Source organism: Oncorhynchus gorbuscha, linkage group LG11, assembly GCF_021184085.1.
Source record: "Oncorhynchus gorbuscha isolate QuinsamMale2020 ecotype Even-year linkage group LG11, OgorEven_v1.0, whole genome shotgun sequence".
Lineage (NCBI taxonomy): Eukaryota > Metazoa > Chordata > Actinopteri > Salmoniformes > Salmonidae > Oncorhynchus > Oncorhynchus gorbuscha.
The window spans coordinates 15,308,899-15,329,168 of NC_060183.1; the positions used below are offsets into that span (position 1 = coordinate 15,308,899).

The 20,270-nt window shown below is 38.9% G+C and overlaps 1 protein-coding gene across 4 annotated transcripts in view; it reads left to right on the forward strand.

Moving 5' to 3' along the window:
- LOC124048149 (protocadherin-15-like) overlaps positions 1–20,270 on the forward strand; it is a 353,300-nt gene that overhangs the window by 91,673 nt on the left and 241,357 nt on the right. For 2 of the 4 annotated variants that reach the window (XM_046368624.1, XM_046368626.1), the window contains exons 3-4: positions 14,844–14,858; positions 15,516–15,581. In XM_046368624.1, coding sequence (XP_046224580.1) covers positions 14,844–14,858; positions 15,516–15,581 — 81 coding nt within the window. The remainder of the gene's footprint in view (positions 1–14,843; positions 14,859–15,515; positions 15,582–20,270) is intronic. The other 2 variants (XM_046368627.1, XM_046368628.1) reach the window with 1 other exon arrangement.

The following is a 20,270-nucleotide window of genomic DNA, read 5'->3' on the forward strand; positions in this document are numbered from 1 at the left end:
CATATAAGTGTCTAGCTATACATAGCATATAAGTGTCTAGCTATACATACATATAAGTGTCTAGCTATACATAATACATATAAGTGTCTAGCTATACATATACATATAAGTGTCTAGCTATACATAATACATATAAGTGTCTAGCTATACATATACATATAAGTGTCTAGCTATACATATACATATAAGTGTCTAGCTATACATATACATATAAGTGTCTAGCTATACATATACATATAAGTGTCTAGCTATACATATACATATAAGTGTCTAGCTATACATATACATATAAGTGTCTAGCTATACATATACATATAAGTGTCTAGCTATACATATACATATAAGTGTCTAGCTATACATATACATATAAGTGTCTAGCTATACATAATACATATAAGTGTCTAGCTATACATAATACATATAAGTGTCTAGCTATACATAATACATATAAGTGTCTAGCTATACATATACATATAAGTGTCTAGCTATACATATACATATAAGTGTCTAGCTATACATATACATATAAGTGTCTAGCTATACATATACATATAAGTGTCTAGCTATACATATACATATAAGTGTCTAGCTATACATAATACATATAAGTGTCTAGCTATACATATACATATAAGTGTCTAGCTATACATAATACATATAAGTGTCTAGCTATACATATACATATAAGTGTCTAGCTATACATATACATATAAGTGTCTAGCTATACATAATACATATAAGTGTCTAGCTATACATATACATATAAGTGTCTAGCTATACATATACATATAAGTGTCTAGCTATACATAATACATATAAGTGTCTAGCTATACATATACATATAAGTGTCTAGCTATACATATACATATAAGTGTCTAGCTATACATATACATATAAGTGTCTAGCTATACATAATACATATAAGTGTCTAGCTATACATATACATATAAGTGTCTAGCTATACATAATACATATAAGTGTCTAGCTATACATATACATATAAGTGTCTAGCTATACATAATACATATAAGTGTCTAGCTATACATATACATATAAGTGTCTAGCTATACATATACATATAAGTGTCTAGCTATACATAATACATATAAGTGTCTAGCTATACATATACATATAAGTGTCTAGCTATACATATACATATAAGTGTCTAGCTATACATATACATATAAGTGTCTAGCTATACATATACATATAAGTGTCTAGCTATACATATACATATAAGTGTCTAGCTATACATATACATATAAGTGTCTAGCTATACATATACATATAAGTGTCTAGCTATACATAATACATATAAGTGTCTAGCTATACATAATACATATAAGTGTCTAGCTATACATATACATATAAGTGTCTAGCTATACATATACATATAAGTGTCTAGCTATACATATACATATAAGTGTCTAGCTATACATATACATATAAGTGTCTAGCTATACATAATACATATAAGTGTCTAGCTATACATATACATATAAGTGTCTAGCTATACATATACATATAAGTGTCTAGCTATACATATACATATAAGTGTCTAGCTATACATATACATATAAGTGTCTAGCTATACATATACATATAAGTGTCTAGCTATACATAATACATATAAGTGTCTAGCTATACATATACATATAAGTGTCTAGCTATACATATACATATAAGTGTCTAGCTATACATATACATATAAGTGTCTAGCTATACATATACATATAAGTGTCTAGCTATACATATACATATAAGTGTCTAGCTATACATATACATATAAGTGTCTAGCTATACATATACATATAAGTGTCTAGCTATACATATACATATAAGTGTCTAGCTATACATATACATATAAGTGTCTAGCTATACATATACATATAAGTGTCTAGCTATACATATACATATAAGTGTCTAGCTATACATATACATATAAGTGTCTATATACATATACATATAAGTGTCTAGCTATACATATACATATAAGTGTCTAGCTATACATATACATATAAGTGTCTAGCTATACATATACATATAAGTGTCTAGCTATACATATACATATAAGTGTCTAGCTATACATATACATATAAGTGTCTAGCTATACATAATACATATAAGTGTCTAGCTATACATATACATATAAGTGTCTAGCTATACATATACATATAAGTGTCTAGCTAGCTATACATATACATATAAGTGTCTAGCTAGCTATACATATACATATAAGTGTCTAGCTATACATATACATATAAGTGTCTAGCTATACATAATACATATAAGTGTCTAGCTATACATATACATATAAGTGTCTAGCTATACATATACATATAAGTGTCTAGCTATACATATACATATAAGTGTCTAGCTATACATATACATATAAGTGTCTAGCTATACATATACATATAAGTGTCTAGCTATACATATACATATAAGTGTCTAGCTATACATATACATATAAGTGTCTAGCTATACATAATACATATAAGTGTCTAGCTATACATATACATATAAGTGTCTAGCTATACATAATACATATAAGTGTCTAGCTAGCTACATATACATATAAGTGTCTAGCTATACATATACATATAAGTGTCTAGCTATACATAATACATATAAGTGTCTAGCTATACATAATACATATAAGTGTCTAGCTAGCTATACATATACATATAAGTGTCTAGCTATACATATACATATAAGTGTCTAGCTATACATATACATATAAGTGTCTAGCTATACATAATACATATAAGTGTCTAGCTATACATATACATATAAGTGTCTAGCTAGCTATACATATACATATAAGTGTCTAGCTATACATATACATATAAGTGTCTAGCTATACATATACATATAAGTGTCTAGCTAGCTATACATATACATATAAGTGTCTAGCTATACATATACATATAAGTGTCTAGCTATACATAATACATATAAGTGTCTAGCTATACATATACATATAAGTGTCTAGCTATACATATACATATAAGTGTCTAGCTAGCTATACATATACATATAAGTGTCTAGCTATACATATACATATAAGTGTCTAGCTAGCTATACATATACATATAAGTGTCTAGCTATACATATACATATAAGTGTCTAGCTATACATAATACATATAAGTGTCTAGTATCTAGTGTCTAGCTATACATATACATATAAGTGTCTAGCTATACATATACATATAAGTGTCTAGCTATACATATACATATAAGTGTCTAGCTATACATATACATATAAGTGTCTAGCTATACATATACATATAAGTGTCTAGCTATACATATACATATAAGTGTCTAGCTATACATATACATATAAGTGTCTAGCTATACATATACATATAAGTGTCTAGCTAGCTATACATATACATATAAGTGTCTAGCTATACATATACATATAAGTGTCTAGCTATACATATACATATAAGTGTCTAGCTATATACATATACATATAAGTGTCTAGCTATACATAATACATATAAGTGTCTAGCTATACATAATACATATAAGTGTCTATACATATACATATAAGTGTCTAGCTATACATATACATATAAGTGTCTAGCTATACATATACATATAAGTGTCTAGCTATACATATACATATAAGTGTCTAGCTATACATATACATATAAGTGTCTAGCTATACATATACATATAAGTGTCTAGCTATACATATACATATAAGTGTCTAGCTATATACATATAAGTGTCTAGCTATACATATACATATAAGTGTCTAGCTATACATAATACATATAAGTGTCTAGCTATACATATACATATAAGTGTCTAGCTATACATAATACATATAAGTGTCTAGCTAGCTATACATATACATATAAGTGTCTAGCTATACATATACATATAAGTGTCTAGCTATACATAATACATATAAGTGTCTAGCTATACATATACATATAAGTGTCTAGCTATACATATACATATATGTCTAGCTATACATATACATATAAGTGTCTAGCTATACTATACATATAAGTGTCTAGCTATACATATACATATAAGTGTCTAGCTATACATATACATATAAGTGTCTAGCTATACATAATACATATAAGTGTCATATACATATACATACTAGCTATACATATACATATAAGTGTCTAGCTATACATATACATATAAGTGTCTAGCTATACATATACATATAAGTGTCTAGCTAGCTATACATATACATATAAGTGTCTAGCTATACATATACATATAAGTGTCTAGCTATACATATACATATAAGTGTCTAGCTATACATAATACATATAAGTGTCTAGCTATACATATACATATAAGTGTCTAGCTATACATATACATATAAGTGTCTAGCTATACATATACATATAAGTGTCTAGCTAGCTATACATATACATATAAGTGTCTAGCTAGCTATACATATACATATAAGTGTCTAGCTAGCTATACATATACATATAAGTGTCTAGCTATACATATACATATAAGTGTCTAGCTAGCTATACATATACATATAAGTGTCTAGCTATACATATACATATAAGTGTCTAGCTAGCTATACATATACATATAAGTGTCTAGCTATACATAATACATATAAGTGTCTAGCTATACATATACATATAAGTGTCTAGCTATACATAATACATATAAGTGTCTAGCTATACATATACATATAAGTGTCTAGCTATACATAATACATATAAGTGTCTAGCTAGCTATACATAATACATATAAGTGTCTAGCTAGCTATACATAATACATCATGATATAGGCCTACTTTAGCTAGTTACATATTTAAGACACTCACTGTGAAAACAAACAAACTTCACAGGAAACTATATCAAGGACATATAGTGTTTTTATTTATACTCATCAACCTTTTAGATGTCTCCCCTTATTTTTTGAGGTTTGTGAGTTTAAAGAAAACACATTTCAATTTCTGTATTTTGGTTTGTTTTGAGTTCCAACCAGATTACTATTCAGGCCAAGCAGATGGTGGAGATGAGAGTATTGACAGAACCTACAACACACTTTGATGGTGGAGATGAGAGTATTGACAGAACCTACAACACACTTTAATGGTGGAGATGAGAGTATTGACAGAACCTACAACACACTTTAATGGTGGAGATGAGAGTATTGACAGAACCTACAACCCACTTTAATGGTGGAAATGAGAGTAATGACAGAACCTACAACACACTTTGATGGTGGAGATGAGAGTATTGACAGAACCTACAACACACTTTGATGGTGGAGATGAGAGTATTGACAGAACCTACAACACACTTTGATGGTGGACATGATAGTATTGACAGAACCTACAACACATTTTAATGGTGGAGATGAGAGTATTGACAGAACCTACAACACACTTTAATGGTAGAGATGAGAGTTGACAGAACCTACAACACACTTTAATGGCAGAGATGAGAGTATTGACAGAACTTACAGCACTCATTTCATTAGGGGGCAGGCATTGCCAGCCTCAGTTTGGCTCAGACCTGCATGTTTCTCTCATCCATCCATACACCACACGGACTGTGAGCCAGCTGACCACTAACCCTTCAGTGTCCTTTCACTGGGTCTGTGACAGGGAGATAGAGAGAGAGACTGAATCTATCCCTCTACCCCCCAGTCTCCTTATTCAACTATGTGGTCCTTAACCCTGACTACACACCCACTCAGGCCCATTTCCTTAAACTTGACCCACAACCACTCATCCCTATTTCCTTAACCCTGGCTACACACCCACTCAGCCCTATTACCTTAACCCTGGCTACACACCCACTCAGCCCTATTTCCTTAACCTTGACTCACAACCACTCAGCCCTATGTCCTTAACCCTGACTACACACCCATGCAGCCCTATTTCCTTAACCTTGACTCACAACCACTCAGGCCTATTTCCTTAACCCTGACTACACACCCACTCAGCCCTATTTCCTTAACCCTGACTACACATCCACTCAGACCTAAGTCCTTAACCCTGACTACATACCCATTCAGCCCTATTTCCTTAACCTTGACTCACAACCACTCAGGCCTATTTCCTTAACCCTGACTACACACCCACTCAGCCCTATTTCCTTAACCCTGACTACACACCCACTCAGCCCTATTTCCTTAACCTTGACTCACAACCACTCAGGCCTATTTCCTTAACCCTGACTACACACCCACTCAGCCCTATTTCCTTAACCCTGACTACACACCCACTCAGGTCTATTTCCTTAACCCTGACTACACACCCACTCAGCCCTATTTCCTTAACCTTGACTCACAACCACTCAGGTCTATTTCCTTAACCCTGACTACACACCCACTCAGCCCTATTTCCTTAACCCTGACTACACACCCACTCAGGTCTATTTCCTTAACCCTGACTACACACCCACTCAGGTCTATTTCCTTAACCCTGACTACACACCCACTCAGCCCTATTTCCTTAACCCTGACTACACACCCACTCAGGTCTATTTCCTTAACCCTGACTACACACCCACTCAGCCCTATTTCCTTAACCCTGACTACACACCCACTCAGGCCTATTTCCTTAACCCTGACTACACACCCACTCAGCCCTATTTCCAGTGATCCAAGATGCAAATAAAGCAGTAGGATACATGCTGTGAAGTGAAGCCCACGCCATCTCATATCTGATGAAAGAGTAGCCGTGATGTTTGACCAGGGTGGCCAATTGACTTTGCAGCCACTTGTTGTGACTGAGACTCATCACATTTCTCCCAGTATACACACACAGCAGATATGTCTATTCAGTCGACATTAAAGCCTCAATAGCTTTCAGCCGCTTATTCTATCCTCCTTTTTCTATCCCCTTTTTCTATCCCTTTTTCTTTCCCCCACTCATGCAGTTAACCGAGGCACACTTTTAGAATACAATAGAATAGGATTCGGAGTCACTAAGTTTAAATCAGCAGGTATTCAAAGCCATTCCCTGTAGGCTCATCCATCTGCCTCAGGAGGAGACGGGATCTTTGACCTTGTAAGAGATTGATGTGTCTGGTGAAAACCACCTCAGCCCATCCCGGGCATTCAAGGATCAGGTGGATGTCAGTGCAGCTGCAGCATAGCTCTGTCCAAAATAGCCGCAAACTCCATTCTCAAGACTCCCATAGTGGCAATCATATTATAGTATACACAAGCCATCGCTGGGGTAATAAGTAAATAGAATATTTTGAGATATATTTTGGGTGTAATAGTATGCTGACATCATTCATGTTCCTCAAATCATCTCCTATATTTGAATGACTCGTTGGGTTAAGATGTGTACGAAGTAGAACGTTGACTGTGATCTTAATTTGGGTGTTGTAAAGATGTCATGAATCATGTGTTTCGGAGTCTGACTCCTGACATTTCTTCAAGAGATTCTTTTGGGCCTATATATATCTGCCTCATTAGAGATGACCAGAAAGGTGTGTGTGTGTGTGTGTGTATGTGTGTATGTGTGTGTGTGTGTGTGTAAGACAGATAATGAATACCCATTGCCTTAGAGTTCTCAGGCACTGGCACCTGTTGTGCTCACTGTGTCTTTGACTTCGTAAGGGGGTTTGAGAAAATCTGAATATAATCCCTGTTTTTATCACCATCCAGTTGAATTCAAAGTATAACTTAAACATTAGTGAAGTATGACATGATACATGAAAGATGGACTATAGTGGATTCTAGTAGGTGTGATCTGTTCTTAGAAAGTCCAACCTGATAGTGTACTATGCTATCATACTACAAAGCAGTTATTCTTTACAAAAGTTCCCTCTGAAAAAATTGAGTTATTCGAAATCTGTTAGTGATTCAACGGGTGTTTTTGACTTCTATTATACGGACATCACAACTTATGTTTTAGAATTCTTTATTGATTCCACATTCACTTTGTTCGAATCCAATTCACCTCACGTACCAAAATCACAACGCATTAGTAACCCACTCCCCTTTACAATGTGCGAAGGAGACATATTGTGATTTAGAATGGCCTCTCGTCTTGGGAGTAACGCTGGCCTCGCTGGCCTGGAGTTTGTTCCGTTAGCTGCCTTATTGCTCGCTATTGATTTCTGCGATGATGACCCTCAATGGCGTTGGTCCAATCTCCTAGCAGCATCTCTCACACAGGTTATCACAGTTAGAGCAGTGCGTACATGCAGGGATTGTCTCTTGACATCAAACGTCCATGATCACACACCGCCGCTCCACTTTGGAATCAGCCAATGTCCTGGTGTCATATTAGGACAAGGGGGAGGTGGCATAGAAATAGAATAACAGAGCATTGAAATAAATGGGGGATATCCATTCTAGTAGTTATATTTCTATGGGAGGAATGTTGCCCCAGCAGGGTCAAAGAAGCATTTAACTATTTAACCAATCAAAGGGTCAGATGTTAGCCGATGGTCTCATCACCCTCATTATTCTGAAATGTAATACTAATCCTAATTGGCCCGAACACCAACCTCAAGTGAAAGCTGGTGCTGCTTCAAATAATGCAGAATCCATCAAATCGAAGACAGGTATATAACCCACTGTTAGACTTAGGTACACTTATCAGTTAATTGGAGATTACCTTTCGGCTAGAGCAGGTTTTGTGGGCGGTTCCTTTGCCTTTGACAGTGTTGGCATCCAGACAAACTAGTAGATTTGATGTGGGATGATTAGATAGTCAGATAATGTGCCAACTGAATGTCTGTTTATTGAGGCATTTACTGCCCACTTTAGTAGTTTAGTTGTTTAAAAATGGATGTTTGTTCCTTTCTACTTGTACATGTTAATTATGAAAATATATAGCAACATGATCCCACAAACACACTGTTGGATAGTGTACAAGGGGAGGAGTATGATGTTGCTAGAGCTATACATAGTAAATATACATGCTTTTGAGGAAACTGATATTTTGGCAGTGGTGGGAAAAAGTAGCCAATTGTCATACTTGAGTAAAAGTAAAGATACCTGAATAGAAAATGACTCAAATAAAAGTGAATGTGACCCAGTAAAATACTACTTGAGTAAAAGTCTAAAAATATTTGGTTTTAAACATACTTAAGTATCGAAAATAGATGTAATTGCTAAAATGTGCCTAAGTATCAAGAGTAAAAGAATAAATAATTGAAAGTTCCTTATATTAAGCAAACTAGACGGCACCATTTTCTTGTTTTTTAATTGTATTTATGGGTAGACAGGGGCACACTCCAATACTCAGACATCATTTACAAGTGAAGCATGTGTGTTTAATGAGTCCATCAGATCAGAGGCAGTAGGGACGACCAGGGATGTTCTCTTGATACCTGCGAGAATTTGACCATTTTCCTGTCCTGCTAAGCATTCAAAATGTTGGGTTTCAGGAAAAATGTATGGATTATAAACGACATTATTTTCTTTAGGAAGGTAGTGAAGTAAAAGTAAAAGTTGTCAAAAATATAAATAGTAAACTAAAATACAGATACCAAAAGAAAAATACTGAAGGAGTACTTTGCACCACTGTATATAAGTTATATTTTCTTTCAAACAGCCACAATTGGATGCTGTGTCTGTAGGATCTTGTTTATTATTGACCAGTCCCAAACGATTCATCAAAACATTATTTGTGCTTTTTTTGGAATCGGGAAGGTAGATCACAGGCAGCAGGCCGTCTGATGTCAACGAACTCATTCAGTTTTCCTGGGTACTAATATTCCATCAATATTTCAGCAGAACAGTATCTGTTTGTTCACCCGTAGAGACGTTTGTGGCATTGCAGTGGCTGTGCAAATACTGTAGCTAGCGTTGATACAAAGGCTACAGTCGCCGGGGCGTTGTTGGGTCACAGCCTTTCTGATGTCATGTGACTCATAACCCTAGTCAGCTATTGGGTAATTAGTCATTTATGATGGCCAGCCAAATAGAGGGCATAAGGACTCTGACTCTGAGTTTATCTCTCATCTGTTGCTGCCCCATGCTTGTCCATACATCCATTCTCCAGACACAACAAACCAATGTAATCAAGGCTCAATGTTCCAGAGTAAACTCAAGACCCAGACACATTTAGTGCTGTTTATATGGGAGCTGGAGCGTTTTGATATCTTGTCAGGTAGCAGTGGTTTCCGAGCATTTACATACTGACTGCACTGTGCACTCACCGCCCGTCTGCAAACGGCTATTGTGTTGGGAAGAGAAATCTTTTTTTTTTTTTAATAAGAAATAATCTAGCAAGTGCACCATCCCTTGAAAAGCCATTTTCTCCATGACCACTTATCTTTCTTTCAGGGGGAACTCAGCAGCGTGTCGACGCGGTGTTATTCATATCGAGCTGTCTGTCTTCTCATAACTACCCATTAATATTTCGTAAAGGTGTGTGTCGGAAGCAGGGAGGTTGGGAGCGATGGGAAACTGACACCCCTCCCCCGGTGAACAAATGCAGTCCCTTGAAGCAGCAGATCTCTCCCAGCCTGCCACCCAGGAACAGTGTTCATCAAATCACTCACTCGTGCACTCTACTCAGATGCCTCGCCACCACCACAGCCTCGCACCACTGCTTTGTGCTAGACTGTTCTTCTACCATAGTGGGTTGTGGGTAATGATCGGCGCAGACTGATCTGCGAAGGGTGGACATTTTAAGGAAGTGAAATATGACTTTTTGAGGTAATAACTGTAAACCAGCAGAGCTTCCTGTTGTAGGAAGTGGAATTTGAAGCAGCGTTAAGGGTAGGAAGTAGCAGGAGGCAGCAGGATCCGGTGCATAATACTGGCCAGGTGAATGAATAAATCCATTATTTACATCACCTACAAAGCTATTTACAAGATGAACAGATTCTCAAAATACAGGTTTGAATCTAAATCAAAAACGTAAGCCTCAATCAAGCCTGCACTGCCAAACCAACTATAGCAGGTTGGGGTATAACAGGCTATGGACAGCCTCCCCACACAGCTAACATACCAAACCAACTATAGCAGCTTTGCGTATAACAAGCTATGGACAGCCTCCCCACACAGCTAACATACCAAACCAACTATAGCAGGTTGGGGCATAACAGGCTATGGACAGCCTCCCCACACAGCTAACATACCAAACCAACTATAGCAGCTTTGCGTATAACAAGCTATGGACAGCCTCCCCACACAGCTAACATACCAAACCAACTATAGCAGGTTGGGGCATAACAGGCTATGGACAGCCTCCCCACACAGCTAACATACCAAACCAACTATAGCAGCTTTGCGTATAACAAGCTGTGGACAGCCTCCCCACACAGCTAACATACCAAACCAACTATAGCAGGTTGGGGCATAACAGGCTATGAACAGCCTCCCCACACAGCTAACATACCAAACCAACTATAGCAGCTTTGCGTATAACAAGCTATGGACAGCCTCCCCACACAGCTAACATACCAAACCAACTATAGCAGGTTGGGGCATAACAGGCTATGGACAGCCTCCCCACACAGCTAACATACCAAACCAACTATAGCAGCTTTGCGTATAACAAGCTATGGACAGCCTCCCCACACAGCTAACATACCAAACCAACTATAGCAGCTTTGCGTATAACAAGCTATGGACAGCCTCCCCACACAGCTAACATACCAAACCAACTATAGCAGGTTGGGGTATAACAGGCTATGGACAGCCTCCCCACACAGCTAACATACCAAACCAACTATAGCAGGTTGGGGCATAACAGGCTATGGACAGCCTCCCCACACAGCTAACATACCAAACCAACTATAGCAGGTTGGATCATAACAGGCTATGGACAGCCTCCCCACACAGCTAACATACCAAACCAACTATAGCAGGTTGGGGCATAACAGGCTACGGACAGCCTCCCCACACAGCTAACATACTAAACCAACTATAGCAGGTTGGGGCATAACAGGCTATGGACAGCCTCCCCACACAGCTAACATACCAAACCAACTATAGCAGGTTGGGGCATAACAGGCTATGGACAGCCTCCCCACACAGCTAACATACCAAACCAACTATAGCAGGTTGGGGCATAACAGGCTACGGACAGCCTCCCCACACAGCTCACATACCAGAGCTAGAACACAACTCCAGCTCACAAGTGCAACAGGTACCTTTATACCTATGGCTCCCTATGGACCAAACCATTAACCATGGATCTCTTTACCCAAATATGGCATATTAAATCATGTAACAGACATTTTCATTTTATCCACATTTGCATATTCGTCTAAATAAACATCTTAGCCATTCCTGGCTTATCCTCAAAGCGGGAATACTTTCCATTAATGAATACATATTTCCTAACAATAGTTCTGCAGGCCAACTGTCAGCAAAACGTATTACTCCGAGATCTGCAAACTTCAAACATGGGATACATTACAATATGGAAATAAACAAACGTCTTTCTCTTCAGTGTAGCAAGTGTTCATGTGCACCTGAACATCGCATCCATTTGGAGGAATGCAAAATTGCAATTTACTGCATTTAAATATGAAACCGAAATCAATCAATCAATCAATCAATCAATCAATCAAAATTTATTTATATAGCCCTTCGTACATCAGCTGATATCTCAAAGTGCTGTACAGAAACCCAGCCTAAAACCCCAAACAGCAAGCAATGCAGGTGTAGAAGCACGGTGGCTAGGAAAAACTCCCTAGAAAGGCCAAAACCTAGGAAGAAACCTAGAGAGGAACCAGGCTATGTGAGGTGGCCAGTCCTCTTCTGGCTGTGCCGGGTGGAGATTATAACAGAACATGGCCAAAATGTTCAAATGTTCATAAATTACCAGCATGATCGAATAATAAGAAGGCAGAACAGTTGAAACTGGAGCAGCAGCACAGTCAGGTGGACTGGGGACAGCAAGGAGTCATCATGTCAGGTCGTCCTGGGGCACGGTCCTTGGGCTCAGGTCCTCAGAGAGAGAGAGAGAAGGAAAGAGAGAATTAGAGAGAGCATATGTGGGGTGGCCAGTCCTCTTCTGGCTGTGCCGGGTGGAGATTATAACAGAACATGGCCAAGATGTTCAAATGTTCATAAATGACCAGCATGGTCAAATAATAGTAAGGCAGAACAGTTGAAACTGGAGCAGCAGCATGGCCAGGTGGACTGGGGACAGCAAGGAGTCATCATGTCAGGTAGTCCTGGGGCATGGTCCTAGGGCTCAGGTCAGTTGAAACTGGAGCAGCAGCATGGCCAGGTGGACTGGGGACAGCGAGGAGCCATCATATCAGGTAGTCCTGGGGCATGGTCCTAGGGCTCAGGTCCTCCGAGAGAGAGAAAGAAAGAAGGAGATAATTAGAGAACGCACACTTAGATTCACACAGGACACCGAATAGGACAGGAGAAGTACTCCAGATATTACAAACTGACCCTAGCCCCCCGACACAAACTACTGCAGCATAAATACTGGAGGCTGAGACAGGAGGGTTCAGGAGACACTGTGGCCCCATTCGAGGACACCCCCGGACAGGGCCAAACAGGAAGGATATAACCCCACCCACTTTGCCAAAGCACAGCCCGCACACCACTAGAGGGATATCTTCAACCACCAACTTACCATCCTGAGACAAGGCTGAGTATAGTACACAAAGGGGGGGGGGGGCAACCCAGACAGGATGACCACAACAGTGAATCAACCCACTCAGGTGACGCACCCCCTGCAGGGACGGCATGAGAGAGCCCCAGTAAGCAAGTGACTCAGCCCCTGTAATAGGGTTAGAGGCAGAGAATCCCAGCGGAAAGAGGGGAACTGGCCAGGCAGAGAAATCTAAGGGCGGTTCCTTGGTCCAGAGCCTTTCCGTTCACCTTCCCACTCCTGGGCCAGACTACAAATGCGTCACAATGAAACTTGACCAAACATTTCCTTGACACATAATTAGCCTTGCGCAGAGTAAATACTCATGACACTGGTAAAAGAGGGAAAGAACAATATATATATATATATATATATATATACATACATACATACATACATACATACATACATACATACATACATACATACATACATACATACATACATACATACATACATACATACATACATACATACATACATACATACATACATACATACATACATACATACATACATACATACATACATACATACATACATTTAGGAGTAAGGAATTACTAGATTTATGGGGAAACATAAACGAGCTAAACAATTTATAAGGGTAATTAAATAATGCATGTTCGTGACGAGAGCTACCGAGTCAGCTTGTCACACTCCTACTCTGAAACTTTGATATGCCCAGGGATTATATTATTGTTCAACAATATATTGAAAGATTTGCCAAATAATTGTTTTTATATTTTCAATATTCATGTTGAAAATTGTCATTGAAATCAAAATGCTACTCATATTACAGAGAAAGAGGTAATGCTACATATAACACCACGTTTAGCTTGTAGCATCCACAGATGAAACATTTCTGGAGTCTGAAACGAGGCTTGGGCAAGGCCAAAATGCCAGTTGTGCAACTGACTAGGTTACCCCCTTTCCCGTCTCAAAATGCCACAGATGTTCCAACTTCATTCATTATTTTTGAATTACACTTTAAATTACAAATGTCAAATGCATGTCAATAATCCTTCCTCCAAAAAGGACACTTCTATGGATTATATTTCATGAAAATCAACGAAATCACGGTCCTGTTTTTCACCCTATAATGTGAACTTTTGCAACTCTGTTTCAAAGTTTCAGAACTTTTCTTTTGATATGTTCTCTTCCCTCATTTTCTTCCTATTGTCTTTTTGTTCTCTTTCAAGTGTCTTAAAGATAACTGACTTCCCGCTTGTCCTTCTCTTTTCCTCTGTCATTCTGTTCTGCTCTCTGGCTGATGTTACTATATTTGACTCCAGACTGGCAGTATGATGGTAAGGCCATAGATCTTTCTCTCTGTGAACAGACTGTAGCCCTCTAACCTCCAGTTACAGCCTCATTCTGCTCATAAAGAAGCCTCATACAGCCTCATCTTTCATCACCACTCTACACTTTGCCCCCATTATCCTTCTACCCCCTCCCCCTCCCCCCCATGGCAGTACATCTATGCATCTTAGATTTATACATTCTAGATCTATACATTCTAGATCTATATATCTTAGATGATACATCTTAGATCGATACATCTTAGATCGATACATCTTGGATCGATACATCTTGGATCGATACATATTAGATCTGCTGTATACATCCTAGATCGATACATCCTAGATCTACTGTATACATCATAGATCTACTGTATACATCCTAGATCTACTGTATACATCCTAGATCTATATATCTTAGATCTATACATCTTGGATCGATACATCTTGGATCGATACATCTTAGATCTGCTGTATACACCCTAGATCTATACATCCTAGATCTGTACATCCTAGATGGATCATCTTGGATCTACACATCCTTGATCTATTCCGTGTGTTCTGTCCAGTGTTGCTTCTAGACAGAGTATAGCTGTGAACTCCATTGGTGTGTAGCAGGAGATTAAAGATTAATGTTTTTTCTTCTCGTGTGTCTGTGAATTCCAGAATGCAAACTCTCCAGAACTGGTCCACCCGCCACCATTGTTGCCATAGATGAAGAGAGCCCCAATGGTATGTATTCTCTCCATGCAGCACTGTTGGAATAATGGACCATGCTGAGAAAATCACAAACTCTGGTTGAGTCAAATGGAGTGAAAAGCACTCCAAGCACGGGCTTCAAGCTTGCAGTTCCAGACACAGAGCATTTTGTATTTTCCAATATAATAAAACAAAAAGACTAAAGGATGGTTCACTAAATATTTGTTCAGGAGGAGGATTCCGACCACTTAAACTCCACATTCTCTCTGTCCTAATTGTTTTCCTCGGTTGAGGGCTGAGCCATTACCAGTTTATGGGTGAATTTAAACGGGCCCACCAGGGAGGGAGGCAGCCATACATAGCGTCTTTAACGCTAATGAGTGGAGCTGCTAATGCTGTTGGTTGTTGGGGCCATATTTGTCTCCCTCCCTTGACCTTCCCCGGTTGTTCCGCGAAGTGCCGGCCCTGCCAGCCACATTACAAATGGTGTTCAGCGTGCTGCACAGCCAGGGACCCTTGCTGTAGTAGATCTCTCTGTCCCCCCCCCCCCCCCCATCTTTCCCTTCTTTCTCCACTCTGAGTCACTATTGGGTGTGGCGGCTGGGCCGGGCCGGGCTTCGTTGCGTTCTGAGCTGTAATTGCATTTGAACATTAGTGATGCATTTGACAGGTGTTAGCAGAGGTCAGTGGCTGGCTGTTGTTTCCCTATTGACTGCCCAATGAGCATCAGAGGTTTTTCACACTGCTGCTCCTTGGCAATGGATGTCAGCAGGCAGAACCCTGCACCTTCTCACTAGGGCTGTCTACTGCTCCTTTAGGTGGTGCCTGAACCAGGGTCAGAGTTGAGATGTTGGATGGAGGGCAGGTATTTGTTTGAAAGCCAAATTGGGTTGGAGTATTTTCTCCAAACTGACTGTAACTCTTCTGCAGTTCTTTGGCTTATTGTCTCTGTCACATCTCTCTGTAGTTAATTTGACTTGCAGAATATTAGCTTTGGTCAGCTTCATAGTGCTAATTTCTATTTGTAGGGCATGTATTTCTTACAATTTTCATGTCTTCGTGACCAGTATGAAGGAAGTTCTAGGTAGTTTTGCGAGCCAACGTTAAGCTAGCAGGCTAATGGTATCCTCTAGTTCATAAGACTCTGGGGCCTCGTTGCCAAAATCCCAAAGTATCCCTTTAATCCAGTATCAAGGAATTGCATAATTATTTTAGGGAGAGAGGTTGTGTGCAGAAGTCATAATGTGTTTGCATTGAGAGTAAAGCAAATGAGAGAAAAGCCCTTAGTTTGACTCTCTCTTTGCCAAGCTCAGTGATGCCTTCAGGATTTAAGGTAATCAGTTCCTCATGTAACAGTAATTTACCTGTGATTTTACCCCATACAGCGTGAGAGAGACTTTAATTCCTCATTTAATGGATGAAACATGCCTCGGCATCATATGAAATGACTTTTCATGTAGTTTAAGCTGTGCACTATACTTATCCGAACCAATTGCAGTCGTGAATATATTTTATATCGGCACCACAAAAATGATGATATTTCTCATACAGTGACTGTGCACGGATCCACAGTCAATTTATTAATTAAATATAATGGATTTCATGGGTTCCCATTTTAATTTTAAAGAGTTCGCTTTCTTCTGCAGACATAAAAAACTTGTCTGAGCTTTGGAAAAACAGTTGAGAAATGACAGACCAAAGACCAAGAACCGTGCAGGACACAGATTAACACAGCTACTTAAACATTCTCCTCAAACATGTTCCAAAATTGAATTAAATCCAAATTTTCCAGCTAGAAACAGAGAGGGAGTGTTGTCAAATCAGTGTTTTGTGAGATGATTATGGAGAATAGACCTCCCTGCAGACACCATAAAGATATCACCCCCCAAAATGAAATAAAATCAGGTCAGCTGTAAATTGTGTACCCATTTCCTGAAAAAGATGGACTTGTCTCAGCAAATTCATGAGTTTTTTTCAGGTGTACTTTACCTCATTCCCTTCCAACAGCTAGAAATAAAAAACAAATAAATGTATAGCCCTGGCGACTTTTTATTATAAAGGGGCAGTTTTATGTGTGATTGCCAAGAAGCGGATACCTAAAGTATGTGTCATTTGAAGATAGAACTTTGAAAATTGCTCTGCATTTCTCTGCACCTTCAACTGGGCTAAAACAGTAGACTCTGTGACATGGGGATCATTGCTAGATTACCTTCTCATTTGAGTTTTGCACTTGTACGGTATTTTGCTGTGGCGAGTGTCAGGTGTGGATGATGGAATCTGAGGTGTGGAGCTAGTGTGGGTGATGCAGGGGCAGTGGGGGGTCACTCTGGACTGGCCCAGAGAACAGCTGTCAGATTGCTGGGAGGTAGTGAGGTATCCTCTTTTACTCACTCACACATGGACACACAGACACACAGACAAAGCTCTGAGCCAGGAGAGAGGAGGTCAGCTGATCAGCAACGCCTCTGGACAATTTCAAGGTCCCTTTGAGTGTCCACAATAACACAGGAGAAAATGGTGCTGAGAAGGGGGCGGGGCAGGCAACGAGAGGGATCGGAATCATTTGTGACAACATGAGGAAGGATATTGATCGAATAGGACCTTACTGAGTGTGAAAGGAAGCTTCTGAGAGGGAATGAGTCAGAGAGAGGTTGTGTGCAGGAGTCAGAATGTGTTTGCATTGAGAGTAAAGCAAATGAGAGAAAAGCCCTTAGTTTGACTCTCTTCCGCCCAAAAGCTCAATGATGACTTTTTCATTTCCATTTTTTATTTCACCTTTATTTAACCTGGTAGGCCAGTTGAGAGTAAGTTCTCATATGCAACTGCGCGACCTGGCCAAGATAAAGCAAAGCAGTGCGACAAAAACAACAACACGGAGTTACACGTGGAATAAACAAATGTACAGTCAATAACAATAGATATATCTGTATACAGTGTGTGCAAATGATGGCAATACATAGGCCAATAGTGGCGAAGTAATTACAATTTAGCAATTTACACTGGAGTGATATATGTGCAGATGAGGATGTATAAGTAGAAATACTGCTGGGCTATTTACAGATGGACTGTGTACAGCTGCAGCGATCGGTATGCTGCTCTGACAGCTGACGCTTAAAGTTAGTGAGGGAGATATAAGTCTCCAACTTCAGTGATTTTTGCAATTCGTTCCAGTCATTGTCAGCAGAGAACTGGATGGAAAGGCAGCCAATGGAGCTGTTGGCTCTCGGGATGACCAGTGAAATATACCTGCTGGAACGTGTGCTACGGGTGTGTGATGCTATGGTGAACAGTGAGCTGAGATAAGGCGGAGCTTTACCTAGCAAAGACTATAGATGACCTGGAGCCAGTGGGTTTGGCGACAAGTATGTAACGAGGACCAGCCAACGAGAGCATACAGGTCGCAGTGGTGGGTAGTGTATGGGGCTTTGGTGACAAAACGGATGGCACTGTGATAGACTGCATCCAATGTGCTGAGTAGAGTGTTGGAGGCTATTTTGTAGATGACATGGTCGAGGATCGGTAGGATGGTCAGCTTTACGAGGATATGTTTGGCAGCATGAGTGAAGGAGGCTTTGTTGCGAAATAGGAAGCCGATTCTTGATTTAACTTTGGATTGGAGATGCTTAATGTGAGTCTGGGAGGAGAGTTTACAGTCTAACCAGACACCTAGGTATTTGTAGTCAACATATTCTGGACAGTCAGAACTGTCCACGATTTAAGGTAATCAGTTCCTCATGTAACAGTAATTTACCTGTGATTTTCACCCCATACAGCGTGAGAGAGACTTTAATTCCTCATTTAATGGATGAAACATGCCTCGGCATCATATGAAATTACTTTTCATATAGTTTAAGCTGTGCACTATACTTATCCGAACCAATTGCAGTCGTGAATATATTTTATATCGGCACCACAAAAATGATGATATTTCTCATACAGTGACTGTGCACGGATCCACAGTCAATTTATTTATTCAATATAATGGATTTCATGGGTCCCCATTTTAATTTTAAAGAGTTTGCTTTCATCTGCAGACTTGTCTGAGCTTTGGAAAAACATTTGAGAAATGACAGACCAAAGACCAAGAACCGTGCAGGACACAGATTAACATACTGTAGCTATTTAATAATTCTCCTCAAATATGTTCCAAAATTGAATTGAATCCAAATTTTACAGCTAGAAACCGAGAGGGAGTGTTGTCAAATTAGTGTTTTGTGAGATGATTATGGAGAATAGACTTCTCTGCAGACACCATAAAGATATCACCCCCCCAAAATGAAAGCAAACCAGGTCAGCTGTAAATTGTGTACCCATTTCCTTAAAACGTTGACTTGTCTCAGCAAGTTTTTTCAAATCAAATAAAAATGTATTTGTCACATACACATGTTTAGCAGATGTTATTGTGGGTGTTGCGAAATGCCTGTGTTTCTAGCTTCAACAGTGTAGTAAGTTCTAACAAGTAATATATAACAATACACACAATCTAAAATAATGGAATGGAAAAAATAATAAATCAATATTTGTACGAGCAATGTCAGAGCGGCATGGACTAATATACAGTAGAATGGAATACAGTATATAGATATGAGATGAGTAATGCAAAATATATAAACATTATTAAAGTGACTAGCGTTCCATTATTAAAGTGGTCAGTGATTTCAAGTCTATGTATATAGGGCAGCAGCCTCTAATGTGATAGTGATGGCTATTTAACAGTCTGAT